The sequence below is a fragment of the Meriones unguiculatus genome, chromosome 5 (genome assembly GCF_030254825.1).
Source record: "Meriones unguiculatus strain TT.TT164.6M chromosome 5, Bangor_MerUng_6.1, whole genome shotgun sequence".
In the NCBI taxonomy this organism is placed as follows: domain Eukaryota; kingdom Metazoa; phylum Chordata; class Mammalia; order Rodentia; family Muridae; genus Meriones; species Meriones unguiculatus.
Window position 1 is genome coordinate 104,610,551 of NC_083353.1, and position 19,129 is coordinate 104,629,679.

The following is a 19,129-nucleotide window of genomic DNA, read 5'->3' on the forward strand; positions in this document are numbered from 1 at the left end:
ACTCCAAGGTTTGGAAAGGTATCTGCTCAGCTCTGGGCCCATCTTGGGATCCCAAGCGGGGGGGTGGGGGGGGTGGGAGGTAGGGAGAGCGGGTGTGACCTCTTTCCTCAAGAGTGGCTCAGGGGCTGGGGTGGAGGTGACATCAGAATGGGAGAGTGGCCTCAGGCATAGAGCCAGAGTGATGTGGTGAGTGAGACCTTGGGGAGGATAGATCTTGGGTCAAGGTCTGGCTTTCTTTACTTACTAGCTAGGTAACCCAGGGGAAGTCCTGTTTCTGTTTCCTAAGGCAGGGCAACGCTGTCCATCTAGCGGCGATGTGAGTGGCAGTATCCCCCACAGTTGTTCAGAGAAGGCTGGCTCAGAGTCACCCCCACCTACCCAGGATTATAATCATCAGGGGACCACCTCCCTCTTCCTCCTGAGATGTGAGACCTGTGGGGGCAGTGCCACCTACCCCAGCCCTCATGGGCAACAGGGGCTGCCAGGGTCCTGGCCACAGCAGGAGAGCCCAGGCCTGTGTGAGGCAGCTGTGAGTCTAAAACCCACTCCCCTAAGTGCCAAGTGGGCAGAACAGGTGAGTCACACCCTTCTCCCAGGGGCCACATGAGTCAAATGAGTTCCTGGGCGGCGTGAGGAGCACCAATGGAGCCGTCTGCTGCGGTCCATGGAAATGAAGGTCCACGCATCACTTGCCCAGATTGCTTGGGTGAGGTATCTGAGGTAATGCTCTGTAGGTATCTTTCTGGGCAAGAGATCTCTTTCTCTGTTTCCTACAGTACACTCAAACACAGGCATGGGGTCTTTGGGAAAGCGTGGGACGTGCCCGGGTGTGGCCTTCCTGCTCCATCGTATACCACACAGTGGCCATATGACTTCTGTTCCGGGGAAGAAGCCTGCTTCTGGCTGGGCAGGCGCTGTGCGCACATGTCCAAGTAAGCTTGGCTCGCGGCTCGCACCTCGTACCTCGGCATATGGGGATTTTAACCTTTGTCCCGAACCTACATCAAGGGCAGTGCTTGGAGACCCCCCACAGAGGCAGAGGGTGTGTGCATTATGTGTAAAGGTGGCTGGAGCTCCTTGGCTGACAGTTTTCCCTCTAGTTTTGTCTGCTCCTCCTGAGAGCCACCCTAGCCACAGTAGAACCCCCACTCACCTCAGCCCTCATAGCCACCCCCATCCTCTTCGGGGATTCCTCTGTAAAACCAGGGTGGGTGAGACTCTTGCCACCCCCCCCCCCCAGCTGGGATGAGAAGGCAACGGTCTTCCTAAGGCCACACTGTGTTTTGTAGCACAAGTGAGTGTGTGGACGTGCACGCGAGTGTGTGTGAGCATGTGGCTGGAGGAACAGTAAGTGCTCTCCTTAGACCATATGATGGGCATGGGGGCATTCACTGAGACCCGCTCCAGGCTGCTATGGCCACCTGCCCTCACATTAGAGAGTGAGGCCAAACCCCCAAGTCTGGCCCAGCCCTAGGAGCAACCCGTACCTGTGTCTGGATCCGATTCAGGCCCCGGAACCACAGGATCTGGCCTCGGCGAAGCTCCCGCTCCGCGTGGTCGATCTCCTCTACGTCCTCATTCAACTCCTCCTCAGGGATCTCCTCCTTCTGTGTGAGCCGCCCCGCCTCCTTCAGGAACTTGAGCCTGCTGGTAGGGATGGTGGCGATGACCTGCAATGATGTACCAGGCAAAGGTCAGGACTGAGGACTCTCCTAGTCCCCGCCCGAGACCCTCTCCCTCCTCTTCTGCCCTCTTTCCTTAGTCACATGAAAGGTTCCCGCTTTAACCTTCCCTCTGCCCCAACTCAACTGATGGTTGTTTCTTATTGATGGCCTTTTTACTACACCCACTTATTGGACACAAAGGACAAAGTGGAACAACTTGGCCTTGAGGAATTGGCCAATGTGACTTGGAATACTCCAGGCCTTATTGGTCGTGTGATCTAGGACAAGTCATGTGCCCCCACTGAGCTCTGGGCTTCCATCGACAAGGCTAGGGTATCTTAGAGTGGTGAGGACCTGGGCAGGTACTGCGAACATGCTGTACTGAGCCTTCTGTGGATGGCTGCCAGCGAGCACTAGGTGCCAAGTGTACTGGGGAGGCCAGTCCTGGACCCGAAGGCGGGATGTATGTGGATGCACTCATTCTTGTTCTTCCTCGAAGGGCTTGTTTTCTAGGCCAAGGCCTGACAGTTAGGCATCAGAGGCCCCTTACGTCTGTGAGGACAGGCAAGGGCTGGGTCAGGCGCTCAGGCGCTCTGGGAGTTCAGGGTCAGTGCTGGTTATACTATCAACCTTGATGCTCATGAGTTTGTTCCTCTGGATGCTGAGGGACCCCTCAGGATGTGGGCCCCAGAGTGCTAATTCAAACTTAGTTCTTAATGTCCAAAGAGGTGCCGAAGGCCATTTGGATGGATCTGAACTTTATCTCTGAGTTAACATTTCCCAACCTACTTTCTGCACTTAATCTTAGCCAAGGGCTGGGAGGTGATTCCCATGTAATCTCTGTCTCTCTCTGGAGTTTTGAAACAGCATCTTACTATATGATCCAGGCTGGCCTCAAACTAGTGGTGAGCCTCCTGCTTAAGCCTTGGAAGTTCTGGGATTACAGGCATGAATCAAGGTACCCAGTTGCCTTTGTACCACCCCCTCCTCTTCCTTTTGTTCTTTGTGACAAGGTCTGGATATGTAGCCCACACTGCCTTCAAATATGCAGTCCTCTCTCCTCAACCTCCTGAGTGCTGGGATTACAAACATGTGCCACCATACCTGGCTTACCCCTGTGGTTTCTTACTCTAGCCTAGGAATAAGCTGAAGAAGAGAATCATCTCAGGCCTATGATGAGTCAGCGCTGCCTAGATGCCTGGGCACCTTGGGGGAATAGTCCTTTAGCTCGGTTTATGGACAAAGGCATGTCTCCCATGTAGTGTCCTGAGTCAGAAGACAGATTTCAAGCTGTCAGCAGTGTTATGGTGTGTGTCCATGTGTGACAGTGTGTGTCATGGTGTGTGTGTGTGTGTGTGTGTGTGTATGTGTGTATACTTGTATGTGCATGCACATGTGCATATATGCCTAGGACTTGGGTAGAGAGAATGAAGCAGGTGGAAGAATGGTCTAGGGTCAGAGATGGAGTGGCCATCAGAGAGCATCTTCAAGTTAGGAGAGCCTTAGATAGCTACAGGCCCGCCTCAGGTCGCACTATAATGCGGCAGGATGTGTCCTGGCCTGGAGCCAGCAGGTCACTACCCTCAGGATACCATTAGATGATGCCCTTTTAGCATATTGGCTTCAGGCTCTGAGCTGCGGCAGGCCCGAGCACCTAGAAAGTCTCTGAAGAGCATCATGCTCCTTACGTTATTATTATTATTTTTTTCATCAGCTTCTACTTTTGGCAACTCACGCTTATAATAATAACAGCACTGCCTTTAGACATTAATTTAAGTTAAAACAAACTGCTGCGATTTAAAAAAGAAAACACCAGCAGCAGCAAAACACAGATAAAAGGTCAAAATCAGTGCCGGTGCCCACGTGGCCTGCATTTGGAGCCTTGGACTGACTCCGTTGCTCTGACGCCCAGTGTTGGGTATGGCCCTCCCTCGTATGGACAGCAGGTACATGTCACAGCAGGACCAATCCTGTTGTTCCCCCTCTCCCATTGCTTCAACACCCCCTCCTGCCCCCTTCCCTGCCACACACCTGGCCCCAGACCAGCTCTCCCAGGCCGATGAAGATACACCACATCCACTGGTCCAGCTGGAGTGGGGAGCAGCTGAAGGGCTTCCCGCCAAACTGCACGATGACTATCTGCAGGTCAGAGATCGGAGGGACAGACACGGAGATGGCACGAGGGCTGGGGAGCCACCGCCTTGCCCAGCCCAGGTTAGGTGGGGGCTGGGTACCTGGATGGCAAAAGTGCCAAGAACGATGGTGCAGAAGATGGGGTTCCGGAAGATTCCGTCAAAGACATTGCGCTCGCCGTGGATCTTGCGGGCGTTGATCTCGTTGAAAAGCTGCATCATGACGAAGGTGTTGAAGATGATGGTGTAGTGCTCTGAGGGCGGTGAGTGCAGCGGCGCGTTCCTCCCGCTGTCAATCTGGAACATCTTCTCACCTACCAAACCGGAGGGCGGGATCGGGCTGAGGCGGGGAATGGGGCAGTGCGGCCTGTGGTTCCCGCTCAGTGAACCAAGCCTTTGGTTAGAGAGGAGTGTTTCTCAACCTGTGGGCCGAGACCCTGGGGGGGGAAGGTTGTAGAATGACCTTTTCACGGGGGTTACAAATCAGATATCCTGCATTATCAGATATTTACATTGTGATTCATAATAGTAGCAAAATTACAGTTATGAAGTAGCAACAGAATAATTTTATGGTTGGGGGGGAGTCACCACAAAGGTATTAAGGGGTCACAGCATTAGGGAGGTTAAGGAGCACTGATCTAGAGCATAAATGGCTTGGGACCTGTCATCTTTTCTGTGGATCTCTGAGAAAGGTGGCATGCCAGCTGCATTGCAAAGTGACGTTCCTTATAAGAGGTGACTGTATTGGGAGAACACAACTCCTTGAGATAAGCCACTATAGCTCAAGCAAATGTGGCCTAGAGATCCATGTGTCTGAGGCTGGGTGCCCGGACTGTGGTGCTATGGAAAGGTTGTGGGACCAGGGTCTAATGTAGTCCAAGCTGCCCTTGAACTCACTATGTGGCCAAGGATGACCTTAACCTCCTGCCTTTGCTTCCTGAGCGCTGGGATTGGAGGCAAGCACCATCATGCCCGGTTTACACGGTACTTAGGACAGGAGCAAGGACTTGAGGCATACCAAACAAAGATTCCACCATATTCCTAGCCCTAAGGGGGAGCGGGGTTGATGGGACCTGTGAGGGGTAGAGCCTGCTGGGAGGTCTCAGGTCATTAGGGATATTCCCTCAAAGGGAACTGTGGTGCCTACGTCCACACCTTTCTCTGCATCCTGGCTGTGAGGTGAGCAGTTTTTCTTCATCGTGTGCCCCTGCCTTGTCACTGGCCCAAAACAGTGTAGTCATCTGAATATGACCTCCTAGACTGAGAGTCCGAATGAACCTCTCTTCTAAGTTATCTCAGAGACTTTACTCTAGTGAAGAAACACTGACTAAGGCACAGGCGCAGGCTCCTGGCTCTGACTGGCCAGAGAGCTAACCCCCAGTGAGAAGCTGACAGTCCCAAAAGGCTGTGTGTCCCTCCCCAACGAAGTCTCGGTCCTCCATGAAGACATCATCTTGGGGCAAGAAGTTGCTATAAGGGATCAGGGAAGGGGCAGCTGGCTTGGCCCCAGGCCTTGGCTCTGAGAGGCTAACATAGGCTCTGAGAGGCTTTCATCAGGTCTGGATGGCATGTGTAAAGCCAGCTGTTGGATATGGGCCACGGTGTGTCCAGAAGCTGGCGACTTGGCCATAGAGGAGTGGGTACTGGGGTGCCCACCCAGGAAGAGGGTGGCCTGGCCACAGAGGGGTGAGTACTGGGGCACTCACCTACAAAGAGCAGGGTGAAGATGAGGGTGAGCTGGTAGACGGCGTGACCCAGGATGTTCTTCATCATGGTCCGTGAGATGAGTGGCTTGTTACGGCCATAAGGTTTCCTCAGGAGCAGAGTCTCGGTGGGTGGCTCTGTGGCCAGGGCCAGAGAGGCAAAGGTGTCCATGATGAGGTTCACCCAGAGCATCTGCACAGCCTTGAGAGGGGAGTCCTACGACAGTGGCAGGGAGAGGACTGTCACAGAGAGCCACCAGAGCCGCAGGGTATAGGATGGGGCCCCTGCAGGTTCTCCCTACAGGCTGCAGGCTGCTCAGGCTTCGGTTCTCTGAGTATGCGTGTGGCAGGTTCTTGAAGCTTCTATGGAGGACAACAGTATGAACAGCCCACCTCAGTCCTGGGCCCACAGGCTCCCACCTGACTTCTGGTTGACTCAGCCACATCCTTGCCTGCCGTCTGAAGCCAACACCCAAACTCTTAACTTGCTGCCTCTGCCCCTCAGTCTCAGGGGCTCAAGGCTCTCCTGTCTTGGAGACAATGTTGTTGACCTCTGCACCCACTTCCATGTTACTCCTCATCATCTTACATCTTAAAGGATTTTATGACTACAGCACCAAAAGAAGCGCCCTATCATGCACGACAGGAAGCCCTTCAAGTAAGCAGAACAGGTAGCCAAAACAAAGGCTATCGCCACAAGCATGCCATTTTGGATGCTGTCAGATTTGCTCTGCTGGGTCCAGGCTGGACAGAGCATGCTCTGACTGACCAAAGGAGCTGAGCCACTTATCTTTCACGCCTCACAACGGCAGGCCCTGCCCACAGCAGCCAGAGCTGACCTTACCCAGAAGCCAGTCCCTTGCCATTGGTTCTACCCTGGATCATCTTGTGGCCCATGAAACACCCCTCTGGGAAGCCCACCTGCTCTGAAAGCCTAACAGCCTCCCGTCTGTCTGCCTTCCCTGTGCTTCCCTGGGCTGCTCCTGCTCTCTCCCCCTGCCTGGTAGGGCTGAGGCTCTGAGCTTTCTCCTGCCTTTTTGATTTATCTGATTACAAGAATCTCAGGGTCAGGTGTGCAATTTTCCCACCGAAGTCTTCATGGCCCTGCTCAGTCAGGGATGCTGGGCCAACTGATCCTTGTCTCGGAACCTGTTTTCTTTCTGGCATCCATCCAGTCTCCAGGAAGCTGTCATGGCAATGTCTCCAAGGTAGCACTAGAGGGAGCTTTTCACCCACGGACCAGGAGGAGAGGCTCCCTAAACAGATAGGGAAGCCCGATTCCAACTCTCCAACTCTCGGGGATTGGGTGGTGCACGGTCAATACTGCAGCCTCTGTGAGCATGACCGTGACAGCGGTCACTGCAGAGGGGAACAGCATCCTATGGACCATGTGGTCCCTGGGGACAGCTGCATATTGGGCTCTGGGTTCCCCTGTAGGGGCTTGTATACCTGGGTGGTGACTGGGAGCCGTCAGCCCTCTGAGACTCCCTTGGAACGGAAATCGCTCTCCTTCCCCAGACCAGAAAGCCAGCTCCTGGGAGATTCAGTCTGGTCACAGGGTCAGGAGCCAGAGTGGATACCTGGCCATTCTTTCCTCTGAGCCTGCCTCTGCCTCTGTGAAGTGGTACTCACTCCACCTAGCTCCACCTGCCTCAGGGAGCAGCATGCCGAGGACTTCAGTGATCTGGACAGACAGAAGGAACTCCGCTGCCTTCTATATTCTACCCCACCCCTCCTAATCCTCTCCACTCCAGAGAAAAGGCCCCCTGAGCCTGGCTAGCTCTGGGTCCTCAGCTCTCCAATGATCTCCCTCGGGCCTGCACTGCCTCTGCCCCAGCTTCTGCCAGCCCCTGGGGCAAGGATCAGGCTGGTATGGGTTGAGAGATGGTCATGAAGCCTGATAACTGTCATTTCTGGGTCACCTGAGTCAGACTACCTCTCCACGCCTCGTTTCTCGACTGCACAGGGCTAGTGGATGCACGAGGATTATGATGGAGCCCTGCTCAGGGGAGGCATGCCATGACCGTGTACCCACCCCCAGCATTGTGATCCCAACAACCTAGGATGTTCCGAAGGCTGCCCTTTCCCAGCCTTCGGTACGATTCTCCCAGGACCCACCTGCGTGATGCAGGCGCCCGTGAAGGCCACGATCACAGCCACCACGTTGACAGTCAGCTGGAACTGCAGGAACTTGGAGATGCTGTCATAGACGTTACGGCCCCACATCACCGCCTTGACAATGCTGCTGAAGTTGTCATCTGTCAGGATGATGTCCGAGGCCTCCTTGGCCACGTCTGTGCCTGCGATGCCCTGTGGGGACAGGGACAGGAGCCTGGTGGGGCAGCCGGAGAGGTGAGTGGCTCCATCTGGCCATTCTTTCCTCTACACAGCTTTTAGTCTTGTACACCTCACCCCTGACCCAAAGCAACCAGGGAGGTCAGACCACACACACACACACACACACATCTGTATGTGCACACAGCCACCCCTCGGAGGCCAACTTTCTTCCCTGGGAAGCCTGCCCTTTCCCCATTCCTCCTTGACCTGTAAGCAGGACAGAGATGACCCCAGCAGGGAGGGCAGTGCCTGCCTCCTCCAGAAAGACCTCTGTGGTTAGGCTGGGACTGGTTGCAATCATGGTAGAGGGGGAGGCATGAGTGTTAAGTGTACACAGGAACTCCTGAAAGCCAGTTGGCAGCTGGGTAGCACAAGCCCTGCCATCCCTGCCTTTGAGACCCGGTCAGACACCACCTGACGCCCTCTTTGAGCTCCTCTTACCATTGCGAAGCCCACATCTGCCTTCTTGAGAGCAGGCCCGTCGTTGGTCCCGTCCCCTGTCACGGCCACCACCTGCCGCTGCTCAGTGTGTGTGCTGTCGATGATGCCTAGCGGGTAAGAGGGTGTATCAGTGTCCTGGAACCAGCCCTGAGCCTCAGCATGGCTTCCTGTCCTGTCTCCCTAGCCAGCCCTTTCCATCGCTGCTCTTCAGAGCCACTAGGCTCCTAATTAGCCCAGGTTGGCTCGGGTGGCTCAGTCTCCAGCACTGTCTTTGCTCTCCCAGTCCTTTGCCATACTTCCTAGAAACACGGTCCCGTAACTCTTCTTCCCAGACCCAGGAGTTCGCTGTATCTTCGGGGGCTTTAACATCTGCTTTCCCAGCACCTTCCACCTCAGAACTCCAGTCACATGTAGGGAGGCTATGGCCTGTGTGTGATCATTTTCCTAGTGATCCTGCCCCATTGGACTTAACCTCTTTCTGTACACACATCTTCACTGAAATAACTGGTGAAAACCAGATTGAACACAACCAGCAGCAGCTTGTGGAGGCAGGGGGACAGGTTCCCAGATTTGGGGCATCATTTCTTCTTCTAACTGCCCCCATACAGAGCCCAGCTTCCATGCCTGGTTCCTCAGGAGTTATCTGGCTGGTCTCACTGGCTGGCAGCCAGTCCAAATCCCACTGTCCTAGGCTTGGCCTGTTAGGACTCCTGTCCCTAGAGCTGGCAGGAAAATCTTTGACTCTCCTGGTTCCTTGACCAGCACTGGGCTCCTCCAAGGCAAGGAACTCACCAGGCCTGACACAGCATGGCTGCAGTTGGGGCCTCCCTGTGGCCACACTGCCATCCTGTTTCTCCTGGCCTCTCAGCAGCTGGACCCACAGTGGACCACACTCTTCTCTGTGGGCTTCCCTCCTGTCTTTCTGTGTACCTCTCATCCCTGGGTATCCATCTCTTCTTCCTGTCTCCCCAGTCTCTGTGTGCTCTGGGTTCTGGGGCTTTCCTGACGGGCTTTTATGCCCATCACCCCATGGGGTTCTAGCTGAGGCTCCCATTTTCTTGACAATGGCTATCTGTGGCAGATGGCATTTAGGACTCAGGGGTCTTGGAAGAACCACATTAAGCGATCAGCATCTTATCAGATCTGTCACTCCTAACACCGAGGGAGGGGGCTGGACCTGTAGCAGGGTCTGTACAGGAGCATCCTATGAGGTTCCCTGCTATTTCTCTCCTCATTGCATCCACACACAACCTACCTGGATTCATCTATCTACACACAGTGCACTGCCCATCCACACTGCAGTTGTCAGTGTCAGATCCTAGAGACCCCTCTGCCTTCAGGCCACACTCCCAAAGCACAGGGAGATTCCTAAATAACATTCTTCCTCTCCTGGCCCTCCACTGTATCCCCCTGCCCTATTCGGTGACAGCACCACTGGCTCACCATGACCAAGGTCAGCCTCCCTCATTCTCCTCTTGTCCTCTCTCTAACGATGCCAGGGGCTCTGCACATTTGAAGTCCCCTGTGCTGTCTGGAACACAGAGCTTGCCCCCACCCCCACCTCTGAGTCTCACATCCTCCTCAGCCTCAGCAAGAGTCCAGTGGCTGGAGCAGAACAGCTTCTTGCCCTGTGCAGGGATATGACCTGGTGCCTGTGCTGTGGAGCCTGTGCTGTCCACAGGAAAGGACCAGCTCGAGCACAAAGTAGGTCCTCCATAACTGCTCAGCGACAGAGTCAGGGAGTGACTGAGAGTAAGTGAGGAATGAGGGTGAGTGAGGGCTCTCTGATGTAGTGTCTGCACCCCTGGGGTTCCATGCTTTTATCCACAGGCCCCATCTGTCTCCGACTTTGTCACATGACTCTAAGGTGCCTAGGAGTGATCCCAGACAGAAGTAAGAACTCCACCTTCTAGACATTTTACAGATGGGGAAACTGAGACCCAGAGTGAACGGACTTGCCAAGGCCTCAGAGAGCGTAGTAGGAGTACCAGGATATGAGCCAGGGCTGTGACTGCAGGGGCTGAGGCTTTCTGAGTGTGACCCTCTTGTGGCACGATGAGGGAAGAAGGTTCTAGCCTTCTGCTCTTCCCAGGACTTCTCATCATCTGGGTCTGTTCACAGGGGTTGACTGGAAGTGTGGTAAGGGTCTCAACCTTATGAGCTCTTGGCTCAACTGAGAAAGAAAATGGATCTGCCTTTCAGATAACAAAACTGCCAAGCCATGAAAGTGCTGGGCCTGTTGGAAGGTTCCTGAAGGTGTGCATAACAAAGGCTTTATGCACCTGGACTATAACACCTCTATCCCAGCTGGCCCTTCTGCCAGGTGGTCTGAGGGTCTAGGCCCAGGCCCACTTCTACCTCAAGAAAGTTGGAGAATCAGAAGAGAATCTCAGTGTCCCCATGTCCCCTTCCTCCAGAAGGCCCCTGCAGGCCTCCCAAGGCTGAAAAGGAACAAGTCAGAAGGTCCCCACGTGTGGAGAATCCCTGGGGTACCCTTTCTCCCTCTTTGGGGAAGCTGCAACGCCATGCAAATTGGGCGTGGCTCACGCTGGGACGGTTCTGGGCTCAGAATTGCCACGGTCACCCCAGTCTTACCTTTGACCAGCGTGTGCTTATCCGTGGGCGAGGAGCGAGCCAGCACCCTCAGCTTTGGCCAGATCTTGTCAATCCGCTCCTGCTCAATCTGGAGGAGGGGGTGTGGCATGTTGGTGGGGTCACAGAGAGAACCGGAGCCCCATGCAGAGTCACTGGGCTCTTCAGGGCGCGCCACCTGGCTCCTGTTCAAGCATGCAGAGCCCACGCCTCCCGGCCCCCTGTCGAGCTTGGCCCACCGAAGCGGGCCTTTGCGTTGGCTGCGCGTACCTCCCCCTTCTCGTTACGGATCCTCCGGTTGAACTCTTTGCCCTCCAGGCACAGGAAGTCCTCTCCAGGATGGATAATGCCACACTTGATGGCAATGGCCCGGGCTGTGTTGATATTGTCACCGGTGACCATGCGGACTGTGATGCCCGCCCGCTGGCACTTGCGGATGGCTTCTGGGACCTGTGGGAGAGGGTAAGAGCCCTTGTCTTCAAGAAGTCCTGGGCTAATCCTTCTCCCAGGGAAACCTCCTTAGGGGACTAACCAGAAGAGAATGATGGTGTCTGTGGCCTTCCTTTTATGCCCGTATCAGGCGTTACCAATTGTTCACAACATCCTCTGGTTAAATCTGATAGGGTCTCCGAATTCTCAGTCCTCAGAGTCCCCAGCAGCCACTACCTACTGACCATGGTGGTTTTTCCTGAGATGACGCCTATGGTTTCTGACCTGGACAAAAGGCACTGGAAAGACCCTAAAAATACAACCCCCATGTCTGGCCTCAGGCAAGAGTTGCAGGGAGAATTAGGGGGAAGAGTCATGTGCGTCTGAGGTTACTTTATTTACACTGATTTAGAACGGTGCTTCTTTATGTTGAACGGGACAGAGTGGGACAAAACACTGGGCTTTTGCTGACTGAAATGACACGCTGACGTCTGGGACAATCTGGTCAGCCAATCAGAAGGTGGTAAGACCTACCCCTCTCAGCAGTCCCACTGCCCCCACCCCCCATCTCTCCCACCCTCTGTCTCAGAGTGGTTAGGATGCAGGACATGGCTGAGAGCCAATGCCAGAATTCATACACAACAAGATGTGACCCAAAGCAGTGACAGACAGAGGCACAGTTAGGGACACCTGCTGCAAAGTGTCTTTGTAAGACCCAGAGCATGCTAGGTTCTTGGGCCTAACAGGCAAGCCCAATACCCAGCTCCCCTTGCACACAGTGGACCTGAGCACTCACTCCCCTCCCTGTCCTGCTGCGCCACTGGAAAGACTCCAGGATCCTCCAAGCTGTTCTATCTGTGACAAGACCTTACTGGCAGAAAGTACCTTTGGGGTAGTCAAGGTGAGATAAGGTCATAGCTGGCATCCTCATGGAGGAGGAGATGAGTACACATGAAAGGGAGCTCCTCATGATGGTGAAGTCAGGGGATGCTGGGTAAGCGCCTCCAACCAGGGGACGGCACCGAACACCAAGGTCCTGGTCTGAATGCAAACTGCCCCCAAGTTCTTATGCTTGGGCGCCTGGTCTTTGGCTGGTGGGGCTGTGCTGGGAGGTTGTGAACCTTCAGGAGGTAGAGCTGGTTGCTAGGGGAAGGTTGTTGAGGGTTCTGGCCTGGCCCTGAGTTTAGACCCATTCTCTGCCCCCTGTCACATGCTCTTGCTGCCAGGCTCTCCCCACCGTGTCTAACTATGACCTCTCTGAAACAGCCAGCCCCGACAAACCCTTCTCTCTTAAGTTGCTTCTGTCAGATGCTTTGTCATAGTGGCGAGGAAAGAACCTTCTGCAGCTAGCAACTCCCTACAGGCTATGAGGCAGGCCTGGAGGAGACTCTCCCTTCCCCTCATGGTTTTGGGGTCAAGCGGGGTGCTGCCCTGCTCTGTGTCAACAGTGTGCCGTGTCTGATATCTCTAGCCCATATTAGACTCAAAGTCAGTCTCCAGGCATGGCTTTCAAGGGCGTGTTTTGCTCTTTGTGCCTTCATGAAGTCGGAAGATCTGAAATGCACTCGTCCTAAGTCAGGGAATGTGAGCGTTTTGCTTGGGCAGGGCTAGCAGGCTGACAAAGAAGTCCTACCTGGTCAGTTATCGCCCTCCGTCCCTTCTCAGCTCAGGAACTCTAAGGAAGAAAGTGTGGCCTTGAAGTGCCCTTTCTGGATCTGCCCCACTGAACTCTCCATTCCCAGTCACAAGATCCGGGTTATATAATTTGTACACCCTCAGAGCTTAGGGTGTGTGTATGTGACTTTGTGTGTGTGCCCATATGTATGTGTGTATGCACATGGGTATATGCACATGTGTGTATTTATGTATGCATGTGTGTGTGACTGCGTATGTGTATGTATGTCTGTATATGATATATGTGTGTGACGCTGTGTGACCGTATGTATGTGACTATATGCATGTGTGTATGTGTATGTGATATGTGTGCATGTGTGTATGCATGTGAATGATGTGAAAGAGAGAGAGAGAGAGAGAGAGAGTGTGTGTGTGTGTGTGTGTAGGCAACACAGTTGCCTTCAGCCCCAGAGCTGCTGTTCTAGAAACCTGCACCTTGTCTGGCTTTGGTCCCTAAAAAGGGATTAAAGTGCTTAGAAGGTTCAGAGTGGGAAGGGGCTTTGCATCATCTGAGTCCATTCCCCTGCTCACTTCCTAGATCTGCCCCAGACATCCCCAGCAGGCGGGTAGCCCTGTCTTTGCTTACACACCCCTAGTGATGGGGTGTTCCCTTGCCCCCCAGGCCTACTGCTCCACAGTGACACTAGTCTAGCTTGTTCTTTCAAAGAACCTTTATTTTTCCCAGATGGAGTGCTACTCTGTTGTACTTGAACCCTCCTACAGAGATGGGGTCTTTAGGAGACATAGTCTTTCATGTGGGCTGAGACTAGGGGCTCTGGAAAGCACAGGGGACAGTGTGCGGAGGAGAAACCATGGAGAGCTTCTTGGAAGAAGGGGTATTTGAGCCAGTTCTATTCTGTCAAAAGCAACTAAGGCTCTGGTGTGAGGGAGCGTGCAGGGGCTCAAGCCATGCAGATAGCACAGAGAACCGATCTATCCACATTGCTGATCTAGATGTGGACAGGGAAAGCTCTAGATGTGAGAGCACTGGGGTTGTGCTGTAGGCCATCAGGAGGGGCTGAAGCTGGGAGAAGGTGTGGGATGAGGGTTGGTGGCTGTGAAGCTTCTGAGGTACCTGAAGTCACACTGAAGTCACACATAGTGAGCGCATGAGTAGTGGTGTGCGTGTGCATGTGCGGGGCTTGCTCCTGTGGAAAGGCCCTGCACTGGAGACGAAGTGGTTTATAGTGTAGCTCAGGACTCATGCCTTGTTTGTGTTGCTTTAGACAAAGTTTCACTGTGTAGCCCTGGCTGGCCTGGAACTTTCTATGTAGACCAGGCTAGCCCTGAACTCACAGAGATTCTCCTGCCTCTGCCTCTTGAGTGCTGGGATTAAAGGTGTGTGCCACCAAGTCAGGCCCAAGGCCTCGCTCAACAGTTCAGACTGCCTCACAGGACAAAGCTGACCATCTTCTAGGCAGAGAGAGAGAGAGAGAGAGAGAGAGAGAGAGAGAGAGAGAGAGAGAACAACAATAGTTCTGGGAGAACAAGGCTCCAAGCCCCTGTCTAGGCTGTCTAGGCTTTCCTCTCCTAAATGCAATAGGAGTTCTCACAAGGGCCAGATATGCAGCATTTCTGTGACAGTTCAGATCAGGAGCTTTCCCTAGGACTTGTATATTGAAGTTAGGTCCCCAGGGTGGCACTGTCGGGAGCTGCTGGGACCTTTAAGAGGTGGGTTGTATGTGATGTGTCTTAGGGGGGGGGGACTCTGGGTCCCCAGTTTCTTCTGTCTCTTGCCTCTCAGCTCTGACACGGACTATATGGCTCTGCTGTGTGCTCCTATCAGCAAGTGCTGCCTTGCCACAGGCCCCAAAGTAGTGGGGCCCATTGACCATGAACTGACACCTCTGACACTGGAAGGCCCAGCCGGACCTTCCCTTCGCATAAGCAGATTATCTCTGCTTGTTACAGTAATGAAAAGTATTTTGTTACCGAAACGAAAAGCTATGTTTTTCTGCTTCCTTTTCTTTCTTTGCCCTCTCTGCCCCTGCTGCCTGGGGCACCCTTTCCCTCAGTCCTTATATGCCAGCTCCTACTTGCCTACATTCAATGCTCTCTACTCATGAAGCACCTAAGACACCTCCAACCCAGAGGGATACCTCATTAAACTTTTTTGAGTATTTTCTTTGATCATTCACTCAGGCACTCAACAGCCAGCAATGGTATATTCAATTGTTCTGAGCGCTGGGCACCGAGATGATTAAGACTCAAATCTCAGGAGGATGGGCCTGGTTGAAATATGCTTTCCATATAAATAAAACCGGTGTTAACTATTTTAAAAAGCGGCTTCCTCTGCTAAAATTATCCTAGATATTCTCACGGAGGAAAAGCAGGAAACGGGTGCTTCCTGTTGCCATTACATAAAGGGTTTTTAAACATCTGCTGTTTCTGGTGACAGCCGGTGTCTGTTGACTCCAAGGACTCCGAACACCCCCGGGGTAAGCCCCCAGTGTGTCCCAGAACGATGCTCTCCTGACAGCTTCCTCCACACTAGCTTCTCTCAGCTTTGGGATTGCCTGGAGGAGGGACTATGGTGGTTTGATGCTGCTTTGGACTGGAGCGGGCCTGAGGGAGGAAGGCAATGTGGCAATGGGGAAACTGAGGCGGGTGAAGAGTATTCACCTACAGCTGAAGAATGAACCTTGGAAAGTATAGGGACCCACAGCAGAGCCCCTCTGCCTGGGCCTCTCCACGCTGGAGCCTAGCACAGGGTGCTAATTACGTGACTCCTGGAACCATATGCTGGGCAAAGGGACAAAGGACAGGGCTGAGAAAGCTGGGTAAGACACCTGACACAGGTGGGGACACTGCGGGAAAAGTCACCCACAAAATTGGTGACGGGCTGCCGCTGCCTCGGAGGTGGGAACTGGGACCTGGGACCTCACCCCACAGTGAGGTGGGGGCTCACTGTGAGGTCAGAACCGGGGCCTGGGTGTGGTGGGGAGCTTCACTGTAATATGGGAACTGGAGCCTTGTCGGAATGAGGTTCTTGTCGGAGAAAGAACCCCACCCCATCCCACCCCACCCCACAGCTCTGCTGGTTAGACTTTGAGATTCACACAGTCCCACCTTCTCAATCCCAGACAGGTAAACGGAAGCCCTGGAGCTGACAGAGGCCACCTGTGATGCTTTATATTGACTGCATTGACACTATCTGCAATCACCTTGGGGTCAACTCTCTGGCCATGTCTGTGAGGGATTTTCCAGATTAGGTTAATCAAGGTGGGAAGGGTGACCCTAAAGGTGGGCCATGTGGACAAGGAGAAAGTGAGCTGGGCACCAGCATGTGGAATCAGCTTCCTGAGTACACACCGGATGTGAACCAGCGCCTCACGCTGCTGCCGCCATGCCTCCTCTTCCAGGACAGGAGCTCAAACGAACCCTTCCTCCTTTAAAGCTGCTTTGATGAGGTGTTTTGTTTCACTGCTGAGAAAAGGAACTAACACATCAGCCCCGATCGACTATCAGAAGGCCGTGTTAAAGCTGGTGTACCAACCCTAGGCTGTCACCCGGGGAGGCCACAGCTCCCATCGGAGCTTTTGATTCTTTAGAAATTAAGATGAATCGTTATTGTGTGTGCATCTGATTGTCACATGCCACGGTGGAGATGTGGCAGTCAGAGGGCAGCTTTGCAGAGTTGGCTCTCTCTTTCTACCTCTACCCGAGTTCTAGAGAGTAAACTTAGGTTGACGGCTTGCACAGGAAACACTTTTACCCACCGAATCAAGCTGTCTTGCTGGCTTGCGTTTCTGAATACACATCCCAGTGGGCGGTGGGTGAGATGGGGAAGCAGGCTGGGTGACTGAAGGGTGGGGAGCAGGATTGATGGACGGGTGGAAGGCCTGGTGGCTGTGGGTGTGTAGAAGCTACCTCCGGATCTGTCTGAAGATGTCAGAGCTTGGAAGGAAAGACCCCCTCCCCTCCTCGAGTCGACACCCATTCTAAAGATAGAAGATAAAGGTCCCAGGCGAGCAGGTGGCTTGTTGGGGACAAAGCTTGGACTCGTGTCCAGCTGCTCCTTGCCAGAAGCAAGAACTCCAGATGACAATGTTGTCATCAAAAAGTGCCAGGGGCTAAGCCCTGCCCTGCTCCAAAGTCCTGGGCATGGAGTTCTCTGTAGGCTTCTCCCTGCTCCTGCCTATGGTCAAGGCCCAGAACACCAGGTCTACTCTGGATCTGTCTAGCCTAGTGTGCTCATCTATAAACTGATGAGTGGGAAAAAGGGCCCGAGTGGGACCAAGGTTCAAACCTCCACTCACTGCAGTAGTTATGAAGCCAATGACCAGCATTCAAAACAGAAGAGGGCAGAAGACACTTCTGGTGTTTTTGACCTCATGGAATGCTTAGTTGGTTAAGTATGCTACTGACTCTCAAGGGTGGGTCACAGACAAAACCCTTAGCACTTCATGCTGGCTTGTCGTCCTCTGTAAAGATGCTTCCAAGGCTGGTGGGGGTCAGACACACGCCAGGATAAACCTTTGCCTAGTGATTTCTGCTAAGGTGTAAATAGGTAACCCATATCTGGGAGGCATGAGCCCACCAACTGCTGGTGATAGGCGGCTGTCCTAGGAGACTGAAAATCATCTTCAGGGATGAGGGTTAGATAGATCCCCAACAGGCAGGCAGATAGGAAGAGGGGCTGTGAATGCATAATAAAGGGGCAAATTTCTGCTTTCTCTCTCTGTGTCTCTGTGAGAGAGAGAGAGAGAGAGAGAGAGAGAGAGAGAGAGACAGAGACAGAGACAGAGACAGAGACAACATAGAGATGAGTAGCAAGAACAGTGCCGAAGAGTTGGGATCAAATTCATTCTCATTCATTCATTCATTCATCCATCCATCTATCCATTTATCCATTCCACAAGCCCCTGCATATTCTGACGACAAGACTGTTGCCTATATAGGACTCTGAGAAATGACTCAGCTAGGAAGTCCATCAGGTAGCCTCATTTTGGGGGCTGCTGACCTATATGCTGGTGTTGGTGCTCAGAGTCTGCTCCCTTACAGTACCTCATAGGTGTGTGTGGGCGTGGAGGAGGATATTGTTATGCCTGAGCTACCAATATGGCTCAGAGAGGTTGTATAATAAGCTCAGTGTCACACAGTCCAGCAGTTCTAGCACATGGGGATCCAGGTCTGTCTGATGCCCGAGCTCACACTCTGATGCCTCTCATCACAGCCTGGATGTAAAAATCCAGGTCTGTGACCTGGTTCCACTTGTTCTTTGGAAGACAGTCCTACAGCACTAAGCAGGAGCCTGGAAGACAGCTCTTCACCTATCTCCACCTTTAAAAAGGGACCACTGGGGCTCTGAGAGAGCAGGGAGTGGGCCCGAAGAGAACACTATGGGGGCAGGGCAGGATACTGGATCCACCATTGTTGGAGGAAGGTGTTCCTGACTGGGTATGAACACCAGATCTCACAGCCACGGCCTACACAGATCCACTGGAGCCTGAGGGGAAAAGGAGCCAGCTCCTGCCCATGCCTCAAGCCCTGTGCTCTCTTGGCACCCTGGGTAAGGTGAATGCTCGGCTGGCCCATGGCACTAACATCTTTCCATGAAGCCTAATCCTGCATTGGCAGATATGGACCACACAGCCTTTCTTCTGTGACTGTGACAGGCCTGGAGCTGGACTGTCCCCCTGGCACTTCACTTTTATCTTCATAGCATGGATGACATCACCCGCCCCTTCTGCTGGGAATGTGACCTGCCATTAACGAGGAGTCCTGTCTCCCAGAGGCCTGCTGAAGGCTTAGGAGGATGGTCAGGGGATCTCACTGCCCAGTCACTCCTGGGCAGACAGAGACCATGACATCGACAGAATGCCGTGATCTGGGTTCCCCTGGGAGGATGCCCTGTGAACCCACTGTAATAGAGGCCTGGGATCCAGATCAGGACAATAGCTACCTCCCGTGGGGGAGGGGCTTCTGGAGCTAGGCAAGCCACATACCAATCCCCAGGCAGACTGGAGCGGTATGAGTGTTGTTCTCACTCAAAGCAGCACCCTGGATGGTGGAGGAGGGGTGGTGGTCTTTCCATCTTCCCAGGGCCTTCTGAGTAGATGGTTACTAAATATGGCTACGCCCGTTTTAGTGCGGAAATGTTTGAGGGCAGATGGATCCTGATCCTGTTGTTGCCTGGGGACCTGAAGCTCACAGT

At 53.5% G+C, this 19,129-nt stretch overlaps 1 protein-coding gene across 11 annotated transcripts in view; it reads right to left on the reverse strand.

The window, feature by feature from the left end:
• Window positions 1-19,129, reverse strand: part of Atp2b2 (ATPase plasma membrane Ca2+ transporting 2) — a 104,589-nt gene that overhangs the window by 12,006 nt on the left and 73,454 nt on the right. For all 11 annotated transcript variants that reach the window (XR_009591912.1, XM_060383950.1, XM_021637680.2 and 8 more), the window contains 8 exons: window positions 11,140-11,319; window positions 10,873-10,960; window positions 8,278-8,384; window positions 7,618-7,809; window positions 5,503-5,716; window positions 3,899-4,110; window positions 3,696-3,803; window positions 1,488-1,670 (listed from right to left, as the gene is read on the reverse strand). Coding sequence is in view for 10 of the 11 variants with exons in the window: in XM_060383950.1 (XP_060239933.1) it covers window positions 1,488-1,670; window positions 3,696-3,803; window positions 3,899-4,110; window positions 5,503-5,716; window positions 7,618-7,809; window positions 8,278-8,384; window positions 10,873-10,960; window positions 11,140-11,319 (1,284 nt within the window). In the remaining variant the exon portion in view is untranslated. The remainder of the gene's footprint in view (window positions 1-1,487; window positions 1,671-3,695; window positions 3,804-3,898; window positions 4,111-5,502; window positions 5,717-7,617; window positions 7,810-8,277; window positions 8,385-10,872; window positions 10,961-11,139; window positions 11,320-19,129) is intronic.